The 20,300-nt window shown below is 49.9% G+C and overlaps 1 protein-coding gene across 2 annotated transcripts in view; it reads left to right on the plus strand.

Annotated features, from left to right (window-relative positions):
* Window positions 1–214: 214 nt before the first annotated feature.
* TSNARE1 (t-SNARE domain containing 1) overlaps window positions 215–20,300 on the plus strand; it is a 115,919-nt gene continuing 95,833 nt past the window's right edge. For both annotated transcript variants that reach the window (XM_069465939.1, XM_069465938.1), the window contains exons 1-3: window positions 215–336; window positions 7,739–7,888; window positions 9,202–9,708. In XM_069465939.1, coding sequence (XP_069322040.1) covers window positions 249–336; window positions 7,739–7,888; window positions 9,202–9,708 — 745 coding nt within the window. In that variant the 5' untranslated portion in view covers window positions 215–248. The remainder of the gene's footprint in view (window positions 337–7,738; window positions 7,889–9,201; window positions 9,709–20,300) is intronic.

Here is a 20,300-nt window from a genome sequence, read left to right on the forward strand (position 1 = left end):
CCACCCTGGCGCCAGTGGAATAAGAAGCCGCCAGAAGGGCTTGGTGGGGGTTGCTGCCGTGGGGGTGGCAAGGAGCCTGGGGTGGCCTTGGGAACAGGCACAGCAGAGCCAGGCTAAGGGGTCAGGGCAGGCATGAGGCCTCTGTGAATCTGGGCTTTAACCCTCCCCTCTTCACCTCCCTCCCCCCGCCCCCTTTGTGGTTCCTCCAGCTCAGCAAGGAGGCTGCCGGCCCTGCCTTCTGTAAGAAGATGTCTTATGGATCCATCACTGGCGGAGGTGGCCTGGGGAGCCGCGGCCCTTTCGGGGCACCCTCAAGACAAGGCTATCAGCCCCTAGGTAATGACAGCAGCTGGCAGCAGGGGTGGTGGGTGGGACAGCAGTGGGTGGGGCCTTCAGGCTTAGTCTCGCTGGTGGCTAAGTAGAGGGGTTCTGTTCTTCCTAGAAACCTTGCCGGTGACCTGAGACCATGGGTGACTGTTGAGCTCCAGCCTGGGGCAATTTGGGTGTCAGGAGAGGAAGGATGCGGAGCAGCTGCCCTTTTTGGGGGGAAGACCTCGGTGTCCAAGGTCCTGCTCCGAGGATGGAGCTGGCACACAGAGTACCAGCTGCTGGGCGGTGGCACTCTGGGTGTTTGGAGAATGGCTGAGTGGATGAGCAATCTTCCCTAGTCTCCCTAATGGCAATGTGGAGCAGGAGGCTCTGCGCAGCAGACATAGGAGGACACTGGGGCCCGTGGGGTGACCGATGCCTCCCCATGGCCATGTAGAGGGAGCTGGGCAGAGCTGGGACCTACTTCTAGGTATTTCTGAGTTCTAAGCCTCTGCTCTTTCCACTCCACCGAGCTTCACATCCTCTTCCTACCTCCCACTGCAGGCCATCAGGATCCCATGGTGGTCCCTGGCCTCACCCTGGCTCCTGCCCTCCCCTCCGCCCTCAGCTCGGACTGTAGATCTGGCCTGGAAGGTGCCCTCCAGGTGGCAGGCCCAGTAACGGATGTCTTGGCCGCAGGTTCTGTCATCTGGCTCCCAGTGTCAGGTCAGGGCAGCCTCCAGCAGTAGGGAAGGGGATCGAATTTGGGGCCTCGAGCTCTTGGCTTACTTCTGTCTGCTCAGGCCTTGAGCTCAGCCTAGCAGCTGCCTTAGGGCAGGAACTCTCCCCGACCCTGGGGCTGGGCTCCCGTGGAGCCTCAGGGCCCTTCTCAGGGCCTATGCCTAGAGATCAAGTACAGTGGTTTAGAGATGAGTGACACCTGACACCTGCCCCACCCTTTCTGCATCCCACATCCTTGCCCCCTTGCCCTGAATTGCATATTTATTGCTTTTGCTTTTTCTTCATAGTTTTACTTATGTGTGCCCTTATCCCTAAACAGTGTGTTGCTGAGTTTTTGAACTTCATTTACTGGGATCAGGTGATTTGTGTGTATCCGCTATTTGCTGCTTTTATGCCTTGTGTTCTGAGAGCCTCCATGTTGTGTGTAGGTGCCATTCTTTTGTTTTCCCTGCTGCACTGTATTTGGCGTACACTGCGGCATCTATGCCTGTCCCACGCCTGAGGGGCACTGAGGTTGTCTCCCGCCTCCCTCAGTCACAGCGTTGCTGAGCGCCTGTGCCTGCAGTCCAGGGCCTCCCCAGGGTCAGAGGAGGGGTGGTGGTCCCGGGGCTGGGTACCCACGGCATGCTGATGCCCGCTCCCACACGGAGCTCCCTTCACGCCATGTCCTTGTCGGCACCAGTGTGTCACATGGTGACTTTTTGCCAGCCTGGTGGATGTGCAATGGTCTCTTCTTGTTTCAGCTGATACTCTCTGGAAACTAATGGGATCTATCATCTTTTCCATATGTTTATTGGCTATTTGGGTCGTCCCTTTGCTTGACTGTTTTTGTTTATTTTCTCTTGGGTTTGTCTTGTACTAATTGATTTGCGAGATTTCCTTCTACGTTCTGGAGATGAAACCCTTGTAAGACGTGCTGCAAATGTCCTGGTCCAGTTCAGGCATGCTTTTCAGTGTGGCACCTGCTCACGATAAGGGCCCAGCGAGGACACCCTTGAATTTATCAGTCGTTTCTCTCAGGGTTTGCATTTTCCTGTTTAGTTTAATAACTTCTATCACAAGATGATAATGATAGTATCCTGTATTTTCCTCTATAGATTATGTAATTTGTTTTTCATATTTAAGTTTTTAATCCAGCTGGAATTGGTTTTTGTTTATGGTGTGAGGTAGAGTGAGGGTGGAAGGGAAGCTCTAATGGTGGTGTTTCTGTATTTGCATAACAAATTGTCTGGGCTATTTATTCTGTCTTTTTTTCTGTAGTCCTGCAGTGACAGCTGTGTGATAAAGTTTCCATATGGGTCCTTTTGCTCAATTTTTCTATTCCTATGTCAAAATCCACCTTAATTTCTATAGCTTTATTGTAATTCTCAATATTTTTTAGGGCAAGTTGCACTTCCTATTTTTCTATAGACATTTCTTGAGTATTTTTGACTCTTTGATACTGAACATAAATTTTAGAATCACCTTGTCAAACCTTTGGAGTTTTGACTGGAATTTCATTGCATCTACTGGATGAATGTGGGGAGAATGGACATCATCATTCTGAGTCTTCTAGTACATTGTACGTGGTGCCATTCTGAACGTTATGTTTTCTAGATAGATGTTTGTTGCTGTTGTGTGCACAAGCAAGAGGTTTTTTTTTTTTTTTTTTTGAGACAGAGTCTTGCTCTGTCCCCAGGCTGGAGTGCGGTGGTGTGATCATAGCTCACTGCAGCTCGAACTCCTGGGCTCAAGCAAGCTTTCTGCCTCAGCCTCCCAGAGTGCTGGGATTACAGGCATGAGACAGTGGGCTTTTAAAAAAAAGCAAAGTCCAGAGATTTTATTTAATTTTTAAATGTTTTGTTCATTAATGTTCTAAATATGGAAAATATCAAACACCAGAAGTAGACACAATCATGTAGGGAACCCCAGTGCATCCCTCAGCTTCCTCTGCCACTGCTGGTGGCCAGTCTGGCCGCAGTTGTGCCCTCCCTGCTCCCTGCTGTGTCATTTTGAAGTAAATCCCAGACATCAGATCATCTCCTCTGTTACTATTTCAGTGTGTCTCTAAAAGAGGACTCCTTTCATACATGACAGTGTCCCATTGTAATGCCTCATTTCAGCCACGGAACTGAGTCTGCCGCTCGGATTGCCGGTGGCTTCGAGGAGCACCGTGTCTTCACAGTGCGTGTTTGAAGCAGGAGCCTAGAAAGAGCCACGTGCTGTGGTGGGTCCATGTGCCTGAGTCTTCATCTCCACGTTCCCCTCCATCATTTTTTACCCTTGAGGAAAGTGGGCTTTCCCATGTAGTACAATTGATTTTTGTCTACTGACTCTGTATCCAGCCATTTTGCCAAACTTTTTTTAATTAATTGTAATAATTTGCCTGTGGAATCTTTTGAGCTTTCTATATCATTTGTGTTATTTGTGAATAATGATAGTTTTTCTCTCTTCTTTTCTAACGCTTTCACCTTTTACTTGTTTTTCTTCCTTCTGTGAGCTGGCTGGAACCTCACTACAATGAGTGGAAATGGTCATTGTGTTCTTTATGAGTCTGTGGAAAAATGGGATTGTGTGTTGTTGAATGTTTCTGGGATTTTGCTATGAAACTGTCTGGGTCTAGTGTCTTTTCTTTGCTCAAAGTTTTTGAACTACTAATTAATTTCTCTAGTTGTAAAAACTTCTTCAAAGTTTTCTGTTTTCTCATGGGTCAGTTTTAAGTTACGTTTTTCTGGAAATGTGTCTGCTTTATCAAAACATTCGATTTGTTGAATAAAATCGTAGCCTTTCCAGGCCAAGTGTAACCCGGGGCAGCATCGTGCGGTGGTTACAGTGGTTAGGAGCACAGACTCGTGCAGCAGCGGGCTGGGCCTTCCTCCGGGAAGCGGAGCTGAGGGCCAGCTTGGGCACTGCGCGGCCGCAGGCTGAGCAAGGCTGCGCGTGGAGCACCCAGGGGGCTTGCCATTCTCACGCCCAGGCCATGCAAGGGCTCAAGGTTGCGGCCGTTCCATTAATTTCAGCAATATGTGAATCACATCCCCTTTTTCATTCCTAATGTTTTATATTTGTATCTTCTATTTTCTTCTGTAATCAATATTGACAGAGACTTGGCAATTTTACAGGTCTCTGCAAAGATGTGACTTCTGGCTTTCTTGATCCTTTCTGTTAGATGTCAGTTTTAAAATTTGTTTGATTTCTGCTCGTGGTTTTGTTATTTTCCTCATTTTTTCTCTGAGTTGATACTATTTTATTCATCTAACTCCCAGATTGGATGTTTATAAAGCTCATTCATGTTCAATATTCAGTTTTTATTCTTTTCTAATAAAAGCACTTAAAATTATGAATTTCCAAAGAATCACTGCTTTAGTTGAATATCACACATTTTTAAAATATATGGTATTTTTATATTTGTTCAGTTCTAAATATCTTCTAATTTCCGTTATGATTTCTTCTTTGACCCAGCAGTTTTTTAGAAGTGCATTTCATCATTTCCAAACATTCGTATTTTTTTGGTAGGTTTTTTAAAAAAAATGATTTCTAACCTAATTGCATTTCTGTTGGAAAAGGATCAGTGCTGTCCTGATTTGTTGAAAATCGTGGAGACTGGGGCCTGGCGTTTCTTTATGCTCCTCTCTGCCCTGGATGACTGGGGAAGGCCTCATGTGGGTGGGCCTTTGAGGCCTGTAGGAGCTGGGAAAGGACAGGGTCTGGACAAGATGCCCATGGGCGGAGGAATCGCTGCAGTTACCCAGCCCCTGCTATGTGCCACGGTCCTTGCTATCCTATTTATGGCAGTGCCTCAGGGCCATCTCTTCATCCTAATGTCCCATAGACAAAGGCAGCAAGAAAACAACTGGCAGATTGTTCACACATAAAGTTCTCAAATGAGGCCTGGCGTGGTGGCTCGCACCTGTAATCCTAGCACTCTGGGAGGCCGAGGCGGGAGGATCGCTTGAGCTTAGGAGTTCAAGACTAGCCTGGGCAACATAGTGAGACCCCTACAAAAATTAGAGAAATTAGCTGGGCATGGTGGTGTGTGCCTGGAGTCCCAGCTACTCGGGAGGGTGAGGCAGAAGGATCGCTTGACCCAAGAGTTTGAGGTTGCTGTGAGCTGTGATGACACCACTGCACTCTGCCCAGGGCGACAGAGTGAGATTCTGTATCAAAAGGAAAAACAAAATAACTCAAATGCATAGAAGGGAACCCCCCCAATCCTCATAAAAACGGGCCGGGTCTACAGACAGCTAGAGACAGCTAGGATGGCTGGTCAGTGCCTGAGGAGAGGTCAGCCTCACTGGTGACCTCAGAGATGGAAACCGAGGTACCCATACATGCCAGTGCTAACCTCTGGCGGAAGTGGGCACTGTGAGGAGAGGCAGGGTGCTGCTGTCTCCTCCCGGGGTCTGGGCACAGCCAGTTTCAGGGCACCTTGGAACGGTCCCTCTTTTGGCCCAGCCATGCCTCTTTTTGGGCTCCATCTTAGGAGATAATCAGCAATGTAGGCAGAGGTGTTCCCTGCAAGATGACAGTTTGGAAATACTGGAAATGTCTAGCTTTGGGGAAACAATTGAGAAAGTGAGGGCTCGTGATGGAACAGGAAATCCCATTGTTGGAGATCCTTGAGTGAGCTCTGTGCAAGTTATGGTTACTGGTAATGCAAATGCAAGAAGCAAAACCGTACACTCAATATTTTAGTTGTATGAAACAACTGCCCCCCCAGCATTAATAATTTTTAATATTTATTTCTGGATGTTGTGATCTTTGTTTTTTAATTCATAATTGTCTGCATTTAATTTTTTTTCTGCAATTTATGTGTATTATTCTAATAAAAAGCAAACAGTAACCGTCCCAGGCCTGCCTGCCCTCCCCTCGCCTCTCCTCCCTTCCAGAGTGTGAGTTCCTTTGATTCGGGTGGGCAGACTGTACTGGCCCCTCCAAGGGTATCTGGGGGTGGCATGGAGTAGTGTGGCCTTGGCAGAACCTGGACTTGCGGTGAGTGGATGCTAGTGTGATGAGGTGATAGAGTGTCCTTGCGCATCAGCTGCCAGCAGGCCTGCAGTCTCTCTGGGGCCTGGGCAGGCGACCCACCCTGGAGCAGGTGGGCACCTAGTCACCGAGTACCTGGAATCCCTCCTTGTACACTGTTGTCTGGGACAGCGACTGCTGGCGTGGGGGTGTTGGGTCTGATGAGTATGTCTCTGCCAGGAGAGAATGGCTTCTGGAAGCTGGAGGGCCAGGCCTTGGCCTGGAGGCTCACAGTCACTCAGATACTCAGAGAAGCCTGCGACTTGGTGGCTTTAGCCTGGGCCTCCCTCCCCGGTGGGGGGATTGCAGACTGCTCTTGTTCTGGCCCTGAGATCCACCTCGCTGCAGTTCTCTGTCCTATAGGAAGCTGTACCCCCAAATAAGCTAGACTGCCCCTGCCCACCACCATTTCCTTGTGTGCCCTCCTCCCCTCCCCACCCAGGGCCAGAGCTGGGGGATGAGTGGGCCGCATTCTAGGAAGGTGAGCCAGGGGCACTGGAGTCCCTCCCCAAGTCTGTGCCACCAGCAGGGCCTGCCTCTGCCAGTGTGGTTTGGGGCCTTTGGGACCCCTCCCACCTCTTGGGGGGCCCAGTGAGAGCCTTTGGGGCAACCCTTCCTTGCCTGTCACGCTGGGTGCAGCGGCCCCACCAGAGGATGCCAAGCTTTCTTCTCCGAGGGTTACATGAAGGACCTTTTCCATGGTTGCTGCTTCAGGCGCTCAGTGTGGAGACAGGACCCAGGGTGTCTCTGCTGACCTGGGGACTCGCTAGAGGCTGTTGGTGCCGTCTGCAAGATCATCTAAGCCAGCTGCGTTGTGACCTGCTTGGGTGGTCAAGAGTGCCTCAGTCTCCTCAGGGAGCACCTGGGGAGCAGGTTGCAGACAGGCTCCTGGGGTCTCCTTTCTGTGCCCTCAGCCTGGTGCACGCTGCGTGTCACTGGCTCTGGGAGGCCATGGATTGAAAGGCACATCTTTATTCCAGAGATGTTAACATATTTTTATAAGGTGCATCTGAGGATAGACAAATTTTAGTAAAACGTGTCCAGAAATGGTGATGTTTGACTAAGTGGAAATTATTAGAGAAAATTAAGATGTGTCGTTTGTGGGGTTCAAACCCTGGAGTGGTGGAGGGTGCCACAGGGCACCTCTGTGGTTGTGCCTCAGCCACGTTGCCAGGTGTTGGGGAGAAGCATGTTGTTTTGCTTTTCACTTCCCATATACCATGGAACAATACTTTTATAAAATACAATAGAATGTCCCCATGCTTGGATGTTGTGGCAATCTTGAAATGCCATGAATCATAATGAAGCCTGACTCTCCATGTTTCTACCTCATTGCTGCAGAGGGTAATACAATACCCACCCAAGTTTCATCTGTGACCATGTCTCTGGGCCTGATTTAGGGGGTCGTGGCCTAGTTTGGGGTCACCTTTCAGAAGAACTGTGGTTTGGAGAAAAATCCAGAACGCCTACAGTTCTGAACTTCCATCCTGGTGTTCTGAAAAAGGGGGATGTTCTGGAGGACATGATAGTCAGGGAGGGCTTCCTGAAGGAGGTGGGCCCCAGTAGAGCTGCTTTGGCTTGGGTGCCTGCTGTCTGTGCATGGGTCCTGGCACTGACGGCAGTGCCCTGAGCTACTTGCACAGGCAGGCTGGGAGTAATCGTGATTGTCCCTTGCTGTCTGTAGAGTGCGCTAGATGTTGGACCGAGTATGGAATCCGCCATTTCCCCTGCCCATCGCCAGAGAGCAACTCACAGGACCCCTGTGTGGGGAAGGACGGGGAAGGCGATCTGGGGCCGGCGGGTGCACCCAGAGTCCCGAGGGCCAGGAAGCGAGGTACTTCCACTCAGACACTGGGTCTGGGGGGTCCCGGGAAGGCCACTCAGAGATGCCGGCGCTAAGGAGGGAGGGGTCCACAGGCAGGAGCTGTGGGGGTGCCCAGGCAGCTGCAGGGGAGGAGGCTGGGGCAGGCGCTGAGGCCCATCTCACCCTTACCCCCACTGCCCTCTCCCCCTGAGGAGGACAGATGGCATGGCCAGTCTGGACTGGCCACCCGAGGGAAGAATGTGATGACCAGGGCCATTAGGGCCCTGTAGGCTCAGGGACCAGGCCTGCACAGTGGGACGAGGGGGCGCTCATGCCTGGGGGTCTGGACCTGCTCATGGGGCCCCTTTGTCCAGAGCCTGATCGTCCTTATGGAGTGGGCTGGTGAGGGGGTGTGAGGGTCCTTGGGGTATGATTTAGGGAGGAATAGGTGTGGTGGCCTCTGCAGAGGTGTGGGCCTGGGTGGACTTCCCTCCTGGCAGAGAGGTCCCTTCCGGGTGCTTCCAGGAAGACAAGACCCGGAGAGAGAAGCCCACTCTTGAGTACTTCCTCCCCATGAGGCTCAGACATGCCCTCGGGGAGCCTTCTGTTGTTGGGGCCACTGTCCCTGCCTTTGGGAAACCTGAGTCCCTGACCCTACAGAGCCATACCCCCGGCAACACACCTGCCCCAATCATCAGGAAGCCAGTCTGGTCCTGACAAAGCTCATACGTGAGCAAAGACACAGAGACCTGGGCACTGTTTGCTGGGCCAGCCCCCACGAGCTCCAGGCTGGCATGGAATGGCAGAGGAGTGAAGCTGCAGAGCAGCTGGAGTGCAGGAGGGACGGCAGCACTCACGGGGCTCTCAAGGTCCTGCAGCTGCCAGGCAGGCGGGTGTGAATGGCATCCTGCATGTCAGCCGGCGAGGGCTGCCCCCAGGCCAGGGATGTCCCCAGGAGCAGCCCCATTCCTGGCCCCAGAGCGCCTTTCCCTGGGGCCTGAGGATGGGAGATGCATGCAGAGGGCCAGGTCTGACCTCCAGGCCCTGTCCCAGCTCCCTTGCCCTGATGGTGGCCATGGAAGTCAGGTGGGGCCTGTTTTGGAGATGAAGGACTGTGGCCCAGAAGTTTGGTACCTTGCCAGTGGCACCTTGCAAGGCAGTGGCAGAACTGGGAGGCTTGGACCCAGGTCTCTGGACACCCAGCAGGGCGGGTGGTGGCTGGGAGTGGGCAGCCGTATCCAGAAGCAGAAGCCAAAGAGGAGGCGTCCCAGGGAGCTGCTGCCGGAGCCGCCACTTCCCCTGGGCCTGGAGCCTTAAACACCCACCTTTTGGTGCCTTTCCAGGGCCAGGGGTTGCCCCTGAAGGCAGCCGGACACCAGAGCCCACCTCGCCACCCACCACTGGCCCGAGGAAGGACTTGGCCGCTGGGCCCCATGGCCGCATGACGGGACCCAGTGCCAGCCGGGCCAAGAAGAGGAAGCCCAACTTCTGCCCACAGGAGACTGAGGTGCTGGTGTCCAAGGTGAGCAAGCACCACCAGCTGTTGTTTGGCACGGGGCTGCTGAAGGCTGAGCCCACCCGCAGGTACCGCGTGTGGAGCCGCATTCTGCAGGCTGTGAACGCACTGGGCTACTGTCGCCGTGATGTTGTGGACCTGAAGCACAAGTGGCGGGACCTGAGAGCGGTTGTGCGGCGCAAGCTGGGTGACCTCCGGAAGGCAGCTCACGGCCCTGACCTGGGCCCCGGCAAGCCCCAGCCCCTGGCACTCACGCCCATAGAACAGGTGGTGGCCAAGACCTTCTCCTGCCAGGCCCTGCCCTCCGAGGGCTTCGGCCTGGAGCCACTCAGAGGTGAGTTCCTCGCCGCAGGTTGCCCCGCCAGGGCGCTGCTCTGGCCACCTGGAGGGTGGGCCCACCTCGGCCGTATTGCCCCCCTCCCCGCTGCACAGGGACCTCCTCTCCTCCTCCTTGGCCTCCTCCGCTTCCTCTTCCCCCTGTCAGCACCTGGTGCGTCCTTGTTCACTCACCCTGCACTCCACTCACTCACTTGCACAGCCATCCACACATTTGTGCATCTGGCAAACATTTTTGAAGTATGAAGGGAGCTTCAGAGGTAAATTCTGACATGCAGACAGAGGAGCTGGGGCCCTCTTCTCGCGGTCGTCTGGTCCTGCCCGTGCACCACAGCTGTGGAGAAACGTCCGTGTGCTGGCACTGCCCCGTGTGGATACACACACAGAGATGCAGGCATTCGACAGTGCCCACCCTCTGACATTCCACATCTGCCAATCTTCTTCTGTCCTGTCCCGTCCTGTCCTGTTCTAGCCATTAAAATAAAGCTAGTTGTGACTTTCTAAATTGGTTTCCTGAGCTGGGTCTCAGAGCTGCGGTTTGAAACATCCTGCTCTGTTACTGTTTTTAGCACCCAGGAGAGGCCTCCGTAGTGGGTGGTCCAGCCCTGCAGTGTCAAGGTGGGCAGGTTGAGACCCGGGAGGGAGGGTTTGCTGGGGCCATGTTGGGCCCTCTGTGGAGGCCCTGCGGCTCAGGTGAAGCCCTTTTCCTCCAGGGTAGCATCAGTCTGTTGGTGTCCAGCGGGTCGGGAGGTTGACAGAGGTCAGTGTGGGCCCAGTGTCCAGCAGCTGCGAGCGTGGTAGGGGCCCAGACGGGTGCTGGGCAGTAGGTATGGCACAGACGTGCTGCGGTCTTGGCAGGCACTTGGGGCCGCGGACTGGTGCGTGAGGCCGCGGTGCAGTGGAGAGCTGGAAGAGGAGGGTAGCATCGCGGTGCCTGCCCTGGACTCCAGCTGCAGGGGTGAGGTCTGCCTGCTGCAGTGGAAGCTGCCCAGACAGGTCATGCTGCTGGGACTGGATGGCTCCCCGGAGTGCAGGGCTGCAGCGGGTCGGCCAAGGTTCTCCTCAAGACACAGGCCTGAGCCTGTGCAAGGATGGCGACTCCTGGAGCTGACAGTGCCTGGAAGAGGTTCCCAGCAGGTGTTGCCGGCCCCACCTGGACAAACAGACTTCGCAGGGCGCTGCAGGGCACCTGGATGGTACGGCTTCCCCACTTAGCCCTCAGGATGAGGTGGCAGGAAGTGGCAGCTCCAGGGCCTGGCCGTCTGGCCCTTGCCACAAGACATTGCTCGGGGTCGGTTGGATCCCCTGGGAGTGCGTCTGCGAGGACAGCCTTTCCTCTTGGCAGAGTCGGGGGTGCGGTATGGGGGTCCTTTCTGGCTGTAGCTGGGAGAACTGTCTGCTTCCGAAGACGCCTCTGGTGCTAGAGTCTGGAGCCAGCCCCAGGGCCTCCCCTTGCTCTGTGTGCTGCAAGGACAGGCTCTCCGTCCTCTGCCAGCTGCCATGGTGGGAAGATGTAGGGAGTGGCAAACTTAGAGATCCTTAGCACGAGGACTGGGCTGCCAGAGAGCAGCTTGCTGGGCGGTTAGTGGCCAAGTGGATGGTGACATTGACAGGGCGACCTTGACATCGTGGAGGATGAGGTGGTGCCGGGGGAGGTGGTGGGATGGTTTGGCCCCGAGCAGCCACCCAGGGCAAGATCCTGTTTGCCCCCGTGCTGGCCTCGCGGCTGACTCCTGGCCGCTCCCTGCTATCCTGGCCCATCTCCCAGCCCCAGGGCAGCTGAGTGCATCCTCCTGACGTGCAGTCACGTCCCTGTGTCTCCCGTGTCCAGCCCTTCCCTGGCTCCTCCAGTGCCTCCTGCACATGGCCAGAGCTGTGACCCGGTAGGCCGGTGCCACCCTTCCTGTGCTTCCATGCACCCTGTCCTCTGGGCACTCTGAGCTGCCGCTGCTGGAAAGAGGACCCCCCTTGACGCTGTGGTGCCTTTGCATATGCCGTTCCCTGTGTCCCTCCTCTCCCCGCATTCTCCGCCTCACCCACAGCAGGGGGCAGGGTCCCAGGACACTCCTTGCCCTGCTTTCCCTTGCAGGGGCAGACACCCGTCTTGGTCGTCACCTGGGAAGATGTGACTGAGAGGCATTGAGCATCACACAGCAGCGTGTCCTCGAGAAGTCAACTGTGCTTTAGGAATGTTTCAATTCTTCACTCCAGGCTGCCAGGACTGGCCCGGGGTGCTGATGATAACCCTCACATAGTCACAGGCTGAGATTTGGGATTTCTCCATTTCTCCTGGAAACTGCGATCGTGGGTGTGTAGAGGCTTAGAGTGGGGAGGGCATGGTGGATCGGACCTCCATCCCACTAGCTCTCTCTCCTTGTGTCTGTCCCTCAGCTGGACAAATGGGTGAGCAGGGAGCCTCCCGGGTCTAGAAGGCAGCAGCCACCAGTATCCTGCTGAGGCTATACTAGCAGAATCTGGCCACTGCCCCCAGGCCTGGAGGCCAGGGAGAAGTCCTGTGGTTCTGTGATGGGGGAGGACTGGTGGGTGTTCTGTCCCACCCTTCTCTGAGGTTGCACCCTATAGACCTGTGCACACCCTACATCCTGTCTGCAGCAGGGGTGGCATTGAGTGAGTTGGGCTGGCCACTCTGAGCCCTGAGGCTGTGTTGGGTGCCATGCTAGGTGGACCCACGACAGCCTGTTTGGGGACTCTATCGTCACCCTTACTCAACAGGGAAGGATAGAGGCACCAAGCATGGAAGTGGCCCCTGGCGAGTGGGGTACTGGGTATCGGGCTGAGCCCATCAGGCTGTAGAAGAGGGAATGCCCCGTACTGCCCTTCCCCTCCTGGGGAGAGGGGTAGTCAGCCTGCGTCTGGGGTGTCACACGGAGCAGGGCTGCATGCTGTTGTCACTGGGCCTGCTCCTGCCTGAAACCGGGTCAGGACATCATCCTTCCATCGACCTCCTTTGGCAGGTGGGGCACTGTGTGGCCTAGGGTCATGCCTAGTGGGGACAGAGCCTGACAGCCAGTCAGCTTGCTGGGCAGCGCAAGCAGCCAGGCAGGCGTGGGGAGGGGTGATGGAGGTCTGAAGAATCTCCGGTGCTGACTGTGGAATCCACAATCCAATGGCTGTGTGGGTGCCCCCTCTTGAGCTCCTGCCCTGGGGGCCTCCCCTCCTGCTGCGGCTGCAGGTGCCTTTGGGACCTGGTTAAAGGAAGAGCTGCTTATTAGAGCAGATGGGGGCAGGGTCCAGACCCTCGTAATTCCCCATAATTGCCAAATGTTCATTAAAAACCTTCATGTGTCTTCCTGCGGCGGGCACACACGCGGTGCCTGCAGTGGGACGTAGGGAGGTGCAGGCCCTGGCAGGGAGGCGCTTGCTTTCTTTTGGTGCTGTTGGAACATCCCATTATCTCTGCTCACAAGAGGAGTGGAGGGTGGGAATGAGGTGGGAGAGAAAGCCCTGATGGTAAGCACTGCCCATTTTTTATTTTATTTTACTGACTGCGAGTAAAGCCACTTCAGTGGTGTGCAGATGGAGTCTGGGAAGTGGACTCAGGGCATGTCGGGGAGAGGACCGACAAGAGGGGGGGACCCTCCTGCCCTCCTTCAGGCCCAGGCCAGGGCTACGGATCGTTCGAGTCTGTCTTGTGAAAGCTGGTGCCTCTGGCCCCGTGGCTGCCCCTCCAAGGAAGCCTGTACCCAACAGGCCTATACCCCAGCGTCTTGGGTCTCTTGTATTTTCATGTCTAGGCCATGTGTCCTGTTTCTACGACTCTTGCATGTATTGCTGGGTTGGCCCAGTGGGAGAATGATAAGGACAGGATGCCTGTGCTGTAGTTGGCGGGTAGCAGTGTAGTGTTAGGTGCCCACCTGCCTCGTGGTTGAGGACCCCAGAAAGAAGGGAACAGTGCTCTGGAGGCAGTCTCGCAGCCTGCCTGGTGACAGGACGGTGTGCACCTTGGTTCCCTCAGCTGTGAGTTTATATGTCATTCAACAGACATTTCTGGAACATGTAGTTCATTGTACTGGGTTCTGGTCTAGAAACTCACAGGTGGGCTGGCCTGTGGGAGGGGGTGGGCTGCAGATGGCCAAAGCTGTGTCAGGGAGGCCCACAAGCTGCACTTGACCTCTGGCCAGAAGAGTGATCGGCAACTCGAGATCCCAGGCTGGGGAGGTTGGTGCTGGGAAGACCTGGCTGTGCGGTGGTGGCGCACAGGGAGGGAAGGCTCCTGGCTGGGAGCAGAGACAGGCTGAGGCTTCTGCCACACCTCTCCTCTGGAACCCAGGCAGTGACTTCTTTGGAGTTTAATTGACATACACTGCGCTGCATCCAGTTAAGGGTACAGTTCAGTGAGAGTTGGCCAGTACATACCCCCGTAACGTCAGCCCCTGTGAAGGTGAAGAACATTTTCATGACCTCAGATGGTTCCCTCTGCTCCCACCTGGTCAGCCACTGCTGCCCCAGCTCAAGGCCAAGGCCACCACTAATTTGCTTTTTGCCGCTCTAAATTAGGTCTCTCTTTCCAGAGTCTGACACATGTGGAGCCATGTAGCATGTACTCTTTTGCGTCTGCCTGCCTTAGCCGTGTGTTTGCTGTGGGTATCACACTTACCACTTCCTTTCCGTGGGGTGGTAAGTATCTAGGAGTTGAATTGCTGGTCATATGGTTAGTGTAACTTTTAAAGAAATGCCCAAGCTGTTCTCTAGAGTAGTCGCACTATTTTAAGTTCCCCCAAGCAGCAGGGGGGAGCTTCACTTTCTCTGCATCCATGCCAACTCTTGTTATTGTCAGTGCTTTAAGTGTAGCTGTTCTGTGGATGGTGCTATGGTGTGGATATTTGATCCTCCAAACCTGATGTTGAAATGTGATCCCCAGTGTTGGAGGAGGGGCCTACTGCGAGGTGTGTGTGTCTTGGGGGTGGGCCCCTCATGAGTAGATTAATTCCTTCCATCCACCCTAGGGGGTAAGTGAGTTCTTACTTTGTTAGTTCCAGCCAGAGCTGACTGTTAAAAATAGCCTGGCACCCCCAACCTCTGCTCTTCTCTGGCCATGTGATCTCTGCACATTCCAGCTCCCCTTTGCCTCCTGCCAGGAGTGGAAGCAGCCTGGCCCTCACCACATGTCTTGACCTTCCAGTCATCAGAATCATGAGACAAACAGACCTTTTTTTCTTTTCTAAATTGCTCAGCAACACAAAGTGCACTAAGGTGGTGTGTAGCGTATGTCATTGATTGTAGTTTATTTGCATTTCTCTGATATTCATCATCTTGCTGTGTGCTTATTGGCTATTTGTATATCTTTTTATATAGTGTCTATTCAAATTTATTGCCCATTTTATATTATATGGGGTTGTCATATGAGCTCATTTATTCTGGATACAAGGGCTTTGTCAGATTTCAAAGCCAGATATCTGTATTGTGGGCTGGGCATGGTGGCTCATGCCTGTAATTCTAGCACTCTGGGAGGCCAAGGCAGGAGGATCGTTTGAGCTCAGGAGTTCAAGACCAGCCTGAGTAAGAGCCAGACCCCGTCTCTACTAAAAATAGAAAGAAATTATATGGATAATTAAAAGTATATATAGAAAAAATTACCCGGGCATGGTGGCACATGCCTGTAGTCCCAGCTACTTGGGAGGCTGAGGCAGGAGGATTGCTTGAGCCCAGGAGTTTGAGGTTGCTGTGAGTTAGGCTGATGCCACGGCAGTCACTCTAGCCCGGGCAACAGAGCGAGACTCTGTCTCAAAACAAAAACAAAAACAAAAACACCCAGATATCTGTATTGTGAATATTTTCTTTCAGATGGTGGTTTATCTTTTAATTATCTTATCTATGTCATTTGAAGGTCACAAGTTTTACTGTTTGATGTGATCAATTTTTTCTTTTATGGTTTTTGCTTTTTGTATACTGCCTAATAAGCCTTTCCCTACTACTAAGTTGCAAAGAATGTTCTTCCTATTTTAAAGAAGGTTTTTTTTTTTCTTTTAGCTTTTGTACTTAAATCTATGATCCATGTTAAGTTAATATTTGTGTTTGGTTATGAGTTGAGGTTCAATAGCTATCCAAAGTTTCTAGTGCCATAGATTTAAAAGACTGTCCTTTCTTCATTGAATTATTTTGGTACTTTTGTCTAAAATCAGTTGACTTGTATGTTTAGGTGGGATCTTGATTTGTTTTTATGGATCTAAATGACTCTGCTTAAGCAGATACCACACTGTCTTGATTACTGTAACTATAAAACACATCTTGAAGTGAGTTGGGAAGTATTTCCTCCTCTTCTGTTTTTTGAAAGAGTTTATGTAAAATTGGTACTATTCTTCCTGCAAATATGCAGTAGAATTTACCAGGGAAGCAATCTGAGCCTGGAGTTTTCACTGTGGGAAGATTTTAAACTACAAATTCATTTTCTTTAATGCTATAGTGCTATCCATGCTATCTGTTTCTTCTCAAGTGAGCTTTATTAGTTTTGTGTTTTTCAGGGAACTCGTTCATTTCATCTAAATTGTCAAATTAGGTGGCATATATTTGCTTATAATATTCCTTTACTATCGTTTCATTCTGTAGGATCTGTAGTGATGTCTCCTTGGTCATTTCTGATATTGGTAATTTATTCTCTCTTCTGCTCTTGACTACTCTAATTTAAGTAAGTTTATTGTCTCAGTATTATTCTGATGTAAATTTATTGATTTTATTGTTTCAAAGAACCAGCTTTTGATTTCATTAATTTTCTTTACATATACGACGTTGATCAAATTGATTTCTGCTCTTCTTTATTCCTTCCTTTCGCCTACTTTGGGTTTAATTTGCTTTTGTTAGATCATTGACTTGAGATCTTTCTGATACAAGTATTTATTGCTATAAACTTCCTTCTATACATTGCTGTAAATTTTAATATATGGTATTTTCATTTCATTCTGTTAAAAATATTTTCTAATTTCCCTTGTTATTTCTTCTTTTACTTATAGTTATTTAAAGTATGTTGTTTAATTTCAGATAATTATGTATATTCACAGATATCTGTTATTGATTTATAGTTTAATTCTGTTGTGTTCAGAGAATATATTTTGTATGATTTCAGCTATTATAAATATATCAAGACTTGCTTTATGGCATGAAATATAGTATATCTTAGTGAGTGTTCCATGTGCATTTGACAAGAATGTGCACTCAACTGTTTAGGGGTGGGGTGTTCTGTGTGTCATTCAGGTCAGGTTGGTAGATAGTATTGTTTACGTTCCCTGCATCCTTACTGATTTTCTGTCTACTTGTCATATTAACTACTGAGAGAGTGTTAACCACTCTGGCTATAATTGTGGATTTGTGTTTTTTCCCCAGTCCTATCAGTTTTTGCTTCGTATATTTTCAATTCAAATATTTAGAATTGTTTGTCTTAATCAATTGACCATGACCATGTATTGTTGTAAAAATGTCTTTCTTTACCTCTAGTTGTATTTGTTGTTCTGAATTCTACTCTGATATTAGTGTAGCTACTCCAGCTTGTGGTTACTGTTTATGTGATATATTTTTCCAATCTTTTTACTTATAAGCTTATCTGACTTTATATATAAAGTGGATTTCTTGTATATACTGTATAGCAGAATCTTGCTTTTAATCTAATCTGAGAATTTCCGCTTCTTAATTGGAATGGTTAAAACAGTGTTTCCAGTAGGATTTTGGGTACTGATGGAAAGGTCCTATAATCCACATTCTCCAGGATGGTGGCCATTTGCCAGATGTGGTCACTGAGCACTTGAAATGTGGCTAGTGCAGCTGAGGTACTGAACTTGTAATTTTAATTACTTTTAAATAACTAAAATCTACATTTAAATTGCCACATGTGGCTAGTGGCTCTTGTTTTGGGTAACTCATGTTTACATCATTTATTGTTAGTATAAATACCAACATATTTCTTTTAAATCTACCATCTTGACATTTGCTTTCTATATTTTCCTTTTGTTCTCTTTTTCTCTTTTCTTTCTTCCTTCCTTTATTTTTTTGGAGTAGTTGAGTACTGTTTAGCATTCCTTCCATTTTACCTCCCCTATTGGCTTATTAGCTATTCCTATTGGTTTTGTTATTTTAGTGGTTGCTTTAGAGTTTACAATATATATCATTAACTTTTCACAGCCTACCTTAAAATAATATTCTATCATCTCACATAACTGTACAGACCTTCCAGGGGTATACTTCCATCTCCCCTCTCCATCCTCTTTGTCACTGTTTCCATACACTCCTGCCTACAAATGTCATTAACACCTCGTTATCACTAACAACACAAGTCATCGATTTTGCTTTAACAGTTGCTTTTTTTTTTAAATAAATGACAAGAAAAATGTCCTTTTAATTTTCCTTCATGTTTACCATTCTGGCACTCCTTAATTCTTTGTGTGGATCCAGATTTCTTTTCGTTGTTACTTTCGACCTGAATAACTTCTTTTACCATTTCTTGTCATGCACATCTGGTTGGAACAGATTCTTTCAGCTTTTGTATGTTGAAAATAAATCTTCTGCCTCTATTTTTGAAGTATATTTCCACTGGGTATAGAATTCTAGTTGAAAGTTTTTTTTCTTTAAAGCACTTTAAAAGTATCATTCCATTGTCTTATGTCCTCCATGGTTTCTGATGAAAGGATGAAGTCCTTCCTACATTTTGTTCTTCTGTAGGGTGCAGCTCTTCCTTTGGCCCCTTTTAAAGTTTCTTTATCACTGGATTTCTGCAATTTGACTATAATGTGTTTTGGGTTTTTTAAAATACTTATTCTGCTTGGATTGAAATTCTTGGGTTTCTCAGTTTATAGTTTCATAAAATTTGGATACTTTTTGCCATGATTTCTCGACATTCTTGTTGATTGATGATTGATTGCATGCCCTTCTCTCGCCTCTCCTTCCGCCTCTGTCTGTCTGCATGCGTCAGACTGCTCGGTGTTGCCCTGGGTCCCTGGGGCTCTGTGGGCTGTCCTTTTTCTCTGTTTCATTTTGCTTACTTTCTTTTATTTGTTGTCAAGTTTCCTGGTGCCTTATTCTGCAGTGTCTATTCAACTCTTATTTCCAAGCAGTGAAATGTTCACTTCAAATACTTTATTTTTCATCCTTAGAAGCCCTGTTTAGGTCTTTCCCCCATCGTCTGTTTCTCTCTTCACTTAGTGTGTGTTTTCCTTCACACCCTTGAGCAGGTTTATAACTGCTGTTTTAGTATTTGTAATAGCTAGTTGGTGTTCTTCTCTGTTAATGTCACCATCTTGCTGCCATTTCTGGGTCTGTTTCTATCGACTGATTTTTCTCATGGTTATGAGTCACGTTGTTTCACTTCTGCATATGTCTAGCAATTTTTAATTGTGAATTTTGTATCCTTTAGTGCTAGATTTGGTTGTTTTTCTTTGAAGAGGATTGGACTTTGTTCTAGGGGGCAGTTCAGTAACTTGTGGGTCACTTTGATTTTTTTCAAGGCTTGTTTTTAAAATCTTTTAGGGTGACCATAGAGTGGCCTTTACTATAACACTAATTTAGCCCCAGTTCTAAGGGATGATCCTTCTGCAGTCACTGCCAGCTTCCCTGTGTGTTCAGTGAGGTCTCTTTCCTTCTTGCAGCGTGAACTGAAATGATTCCTGGCCCTGTGTGAGGTCAAGTATTGTTTGGCTTCCAGCTCCCTGGGAATTACTATTTCTTCAGAGTTGTTTTCCCTTGGCCAAGTGGGGTTTCTCCCTGTGCAAGCACAGGTTTGTACTTGGCTAGAGGCCAAGGCCTCTTGCAGATCTCTGGAGCTCCTACTCTGTCCAGCTCCTTCCTCCCCAGCATCTGCCTCAAACTCCAGTGCCGACCTCCTAAACTCAGTGAGACTGCTGGGGATCTGTTCTGCTTCCTCTTGGCTCATCAGTCTGGAGTTGCTTGCAGGAAAAAGCTGGGGTGATTTTAGGGCTTAGCTCATTTTTCCTCATTCTCTCAGGATTATAATACTGCACTGAATGTTGTACATTTTCAAAAAATTGTTTCTGCTGTTTTATCCAATTTTTAGCTGTATACGGAAGTTGAAGTCTCCCTAATGCTATGCATTATTATTTCAGCAGAATTTATCTTATTTTTTTGGTCTTAATTTCTATATATCATTAACTCCAAAATTCCTGTTTCTGGATCAGTTGATTGACCTGTGAATCACTCTGTGTGCTCAGCAGCTGCACAGGCCTCTGCTCTGCTGCCCCAGCCTGAACTCCTCATCTTTCCAGGCCTTTCTCCTTCCTTTCCTGTTAGGTGAGCAGCCCACCTTCCACCTGATTTCTTGGACCAGACACCTGGGCACCATCCTCAGCCCCCCTTTAGTTTTCACCTGCCACTTGCACTGAATGCGGAGGCTCAGGTAGCATCTGTCTAGTCCCTGAATCCCTGCCCGCCCACCCCTATCAGAGAATGACCACCATTGGTTGTGTGATCTGGGGGGACATGAGGCAGCAGGAAGGTTGACTAGTTCCAGAATTAACCTATCTCTCCTGCTATGACTCTTGACACTGACCTTTGCTTAAATAGGAGGTTTGCTATGTTTCCAGCCCTTAGTTAATGCTAGTGTGCCTGAGAATTAGGTAAAGAAGAGGTTAT

Source organism: Eulemur rufifrons, chromosome 3, assembly GCF_041146395.1.
Source record: "Eulemur rufifrons isolate Redbay chromosome 3, OSU_ERuf_1, whole genome shotgun sequence".
Lineage (NCBI taxonomy): Eukaryota > Metazoa > Chordata > Mammalia > Primates > Lemuridae > Eulemur > Eulemur rufifrons.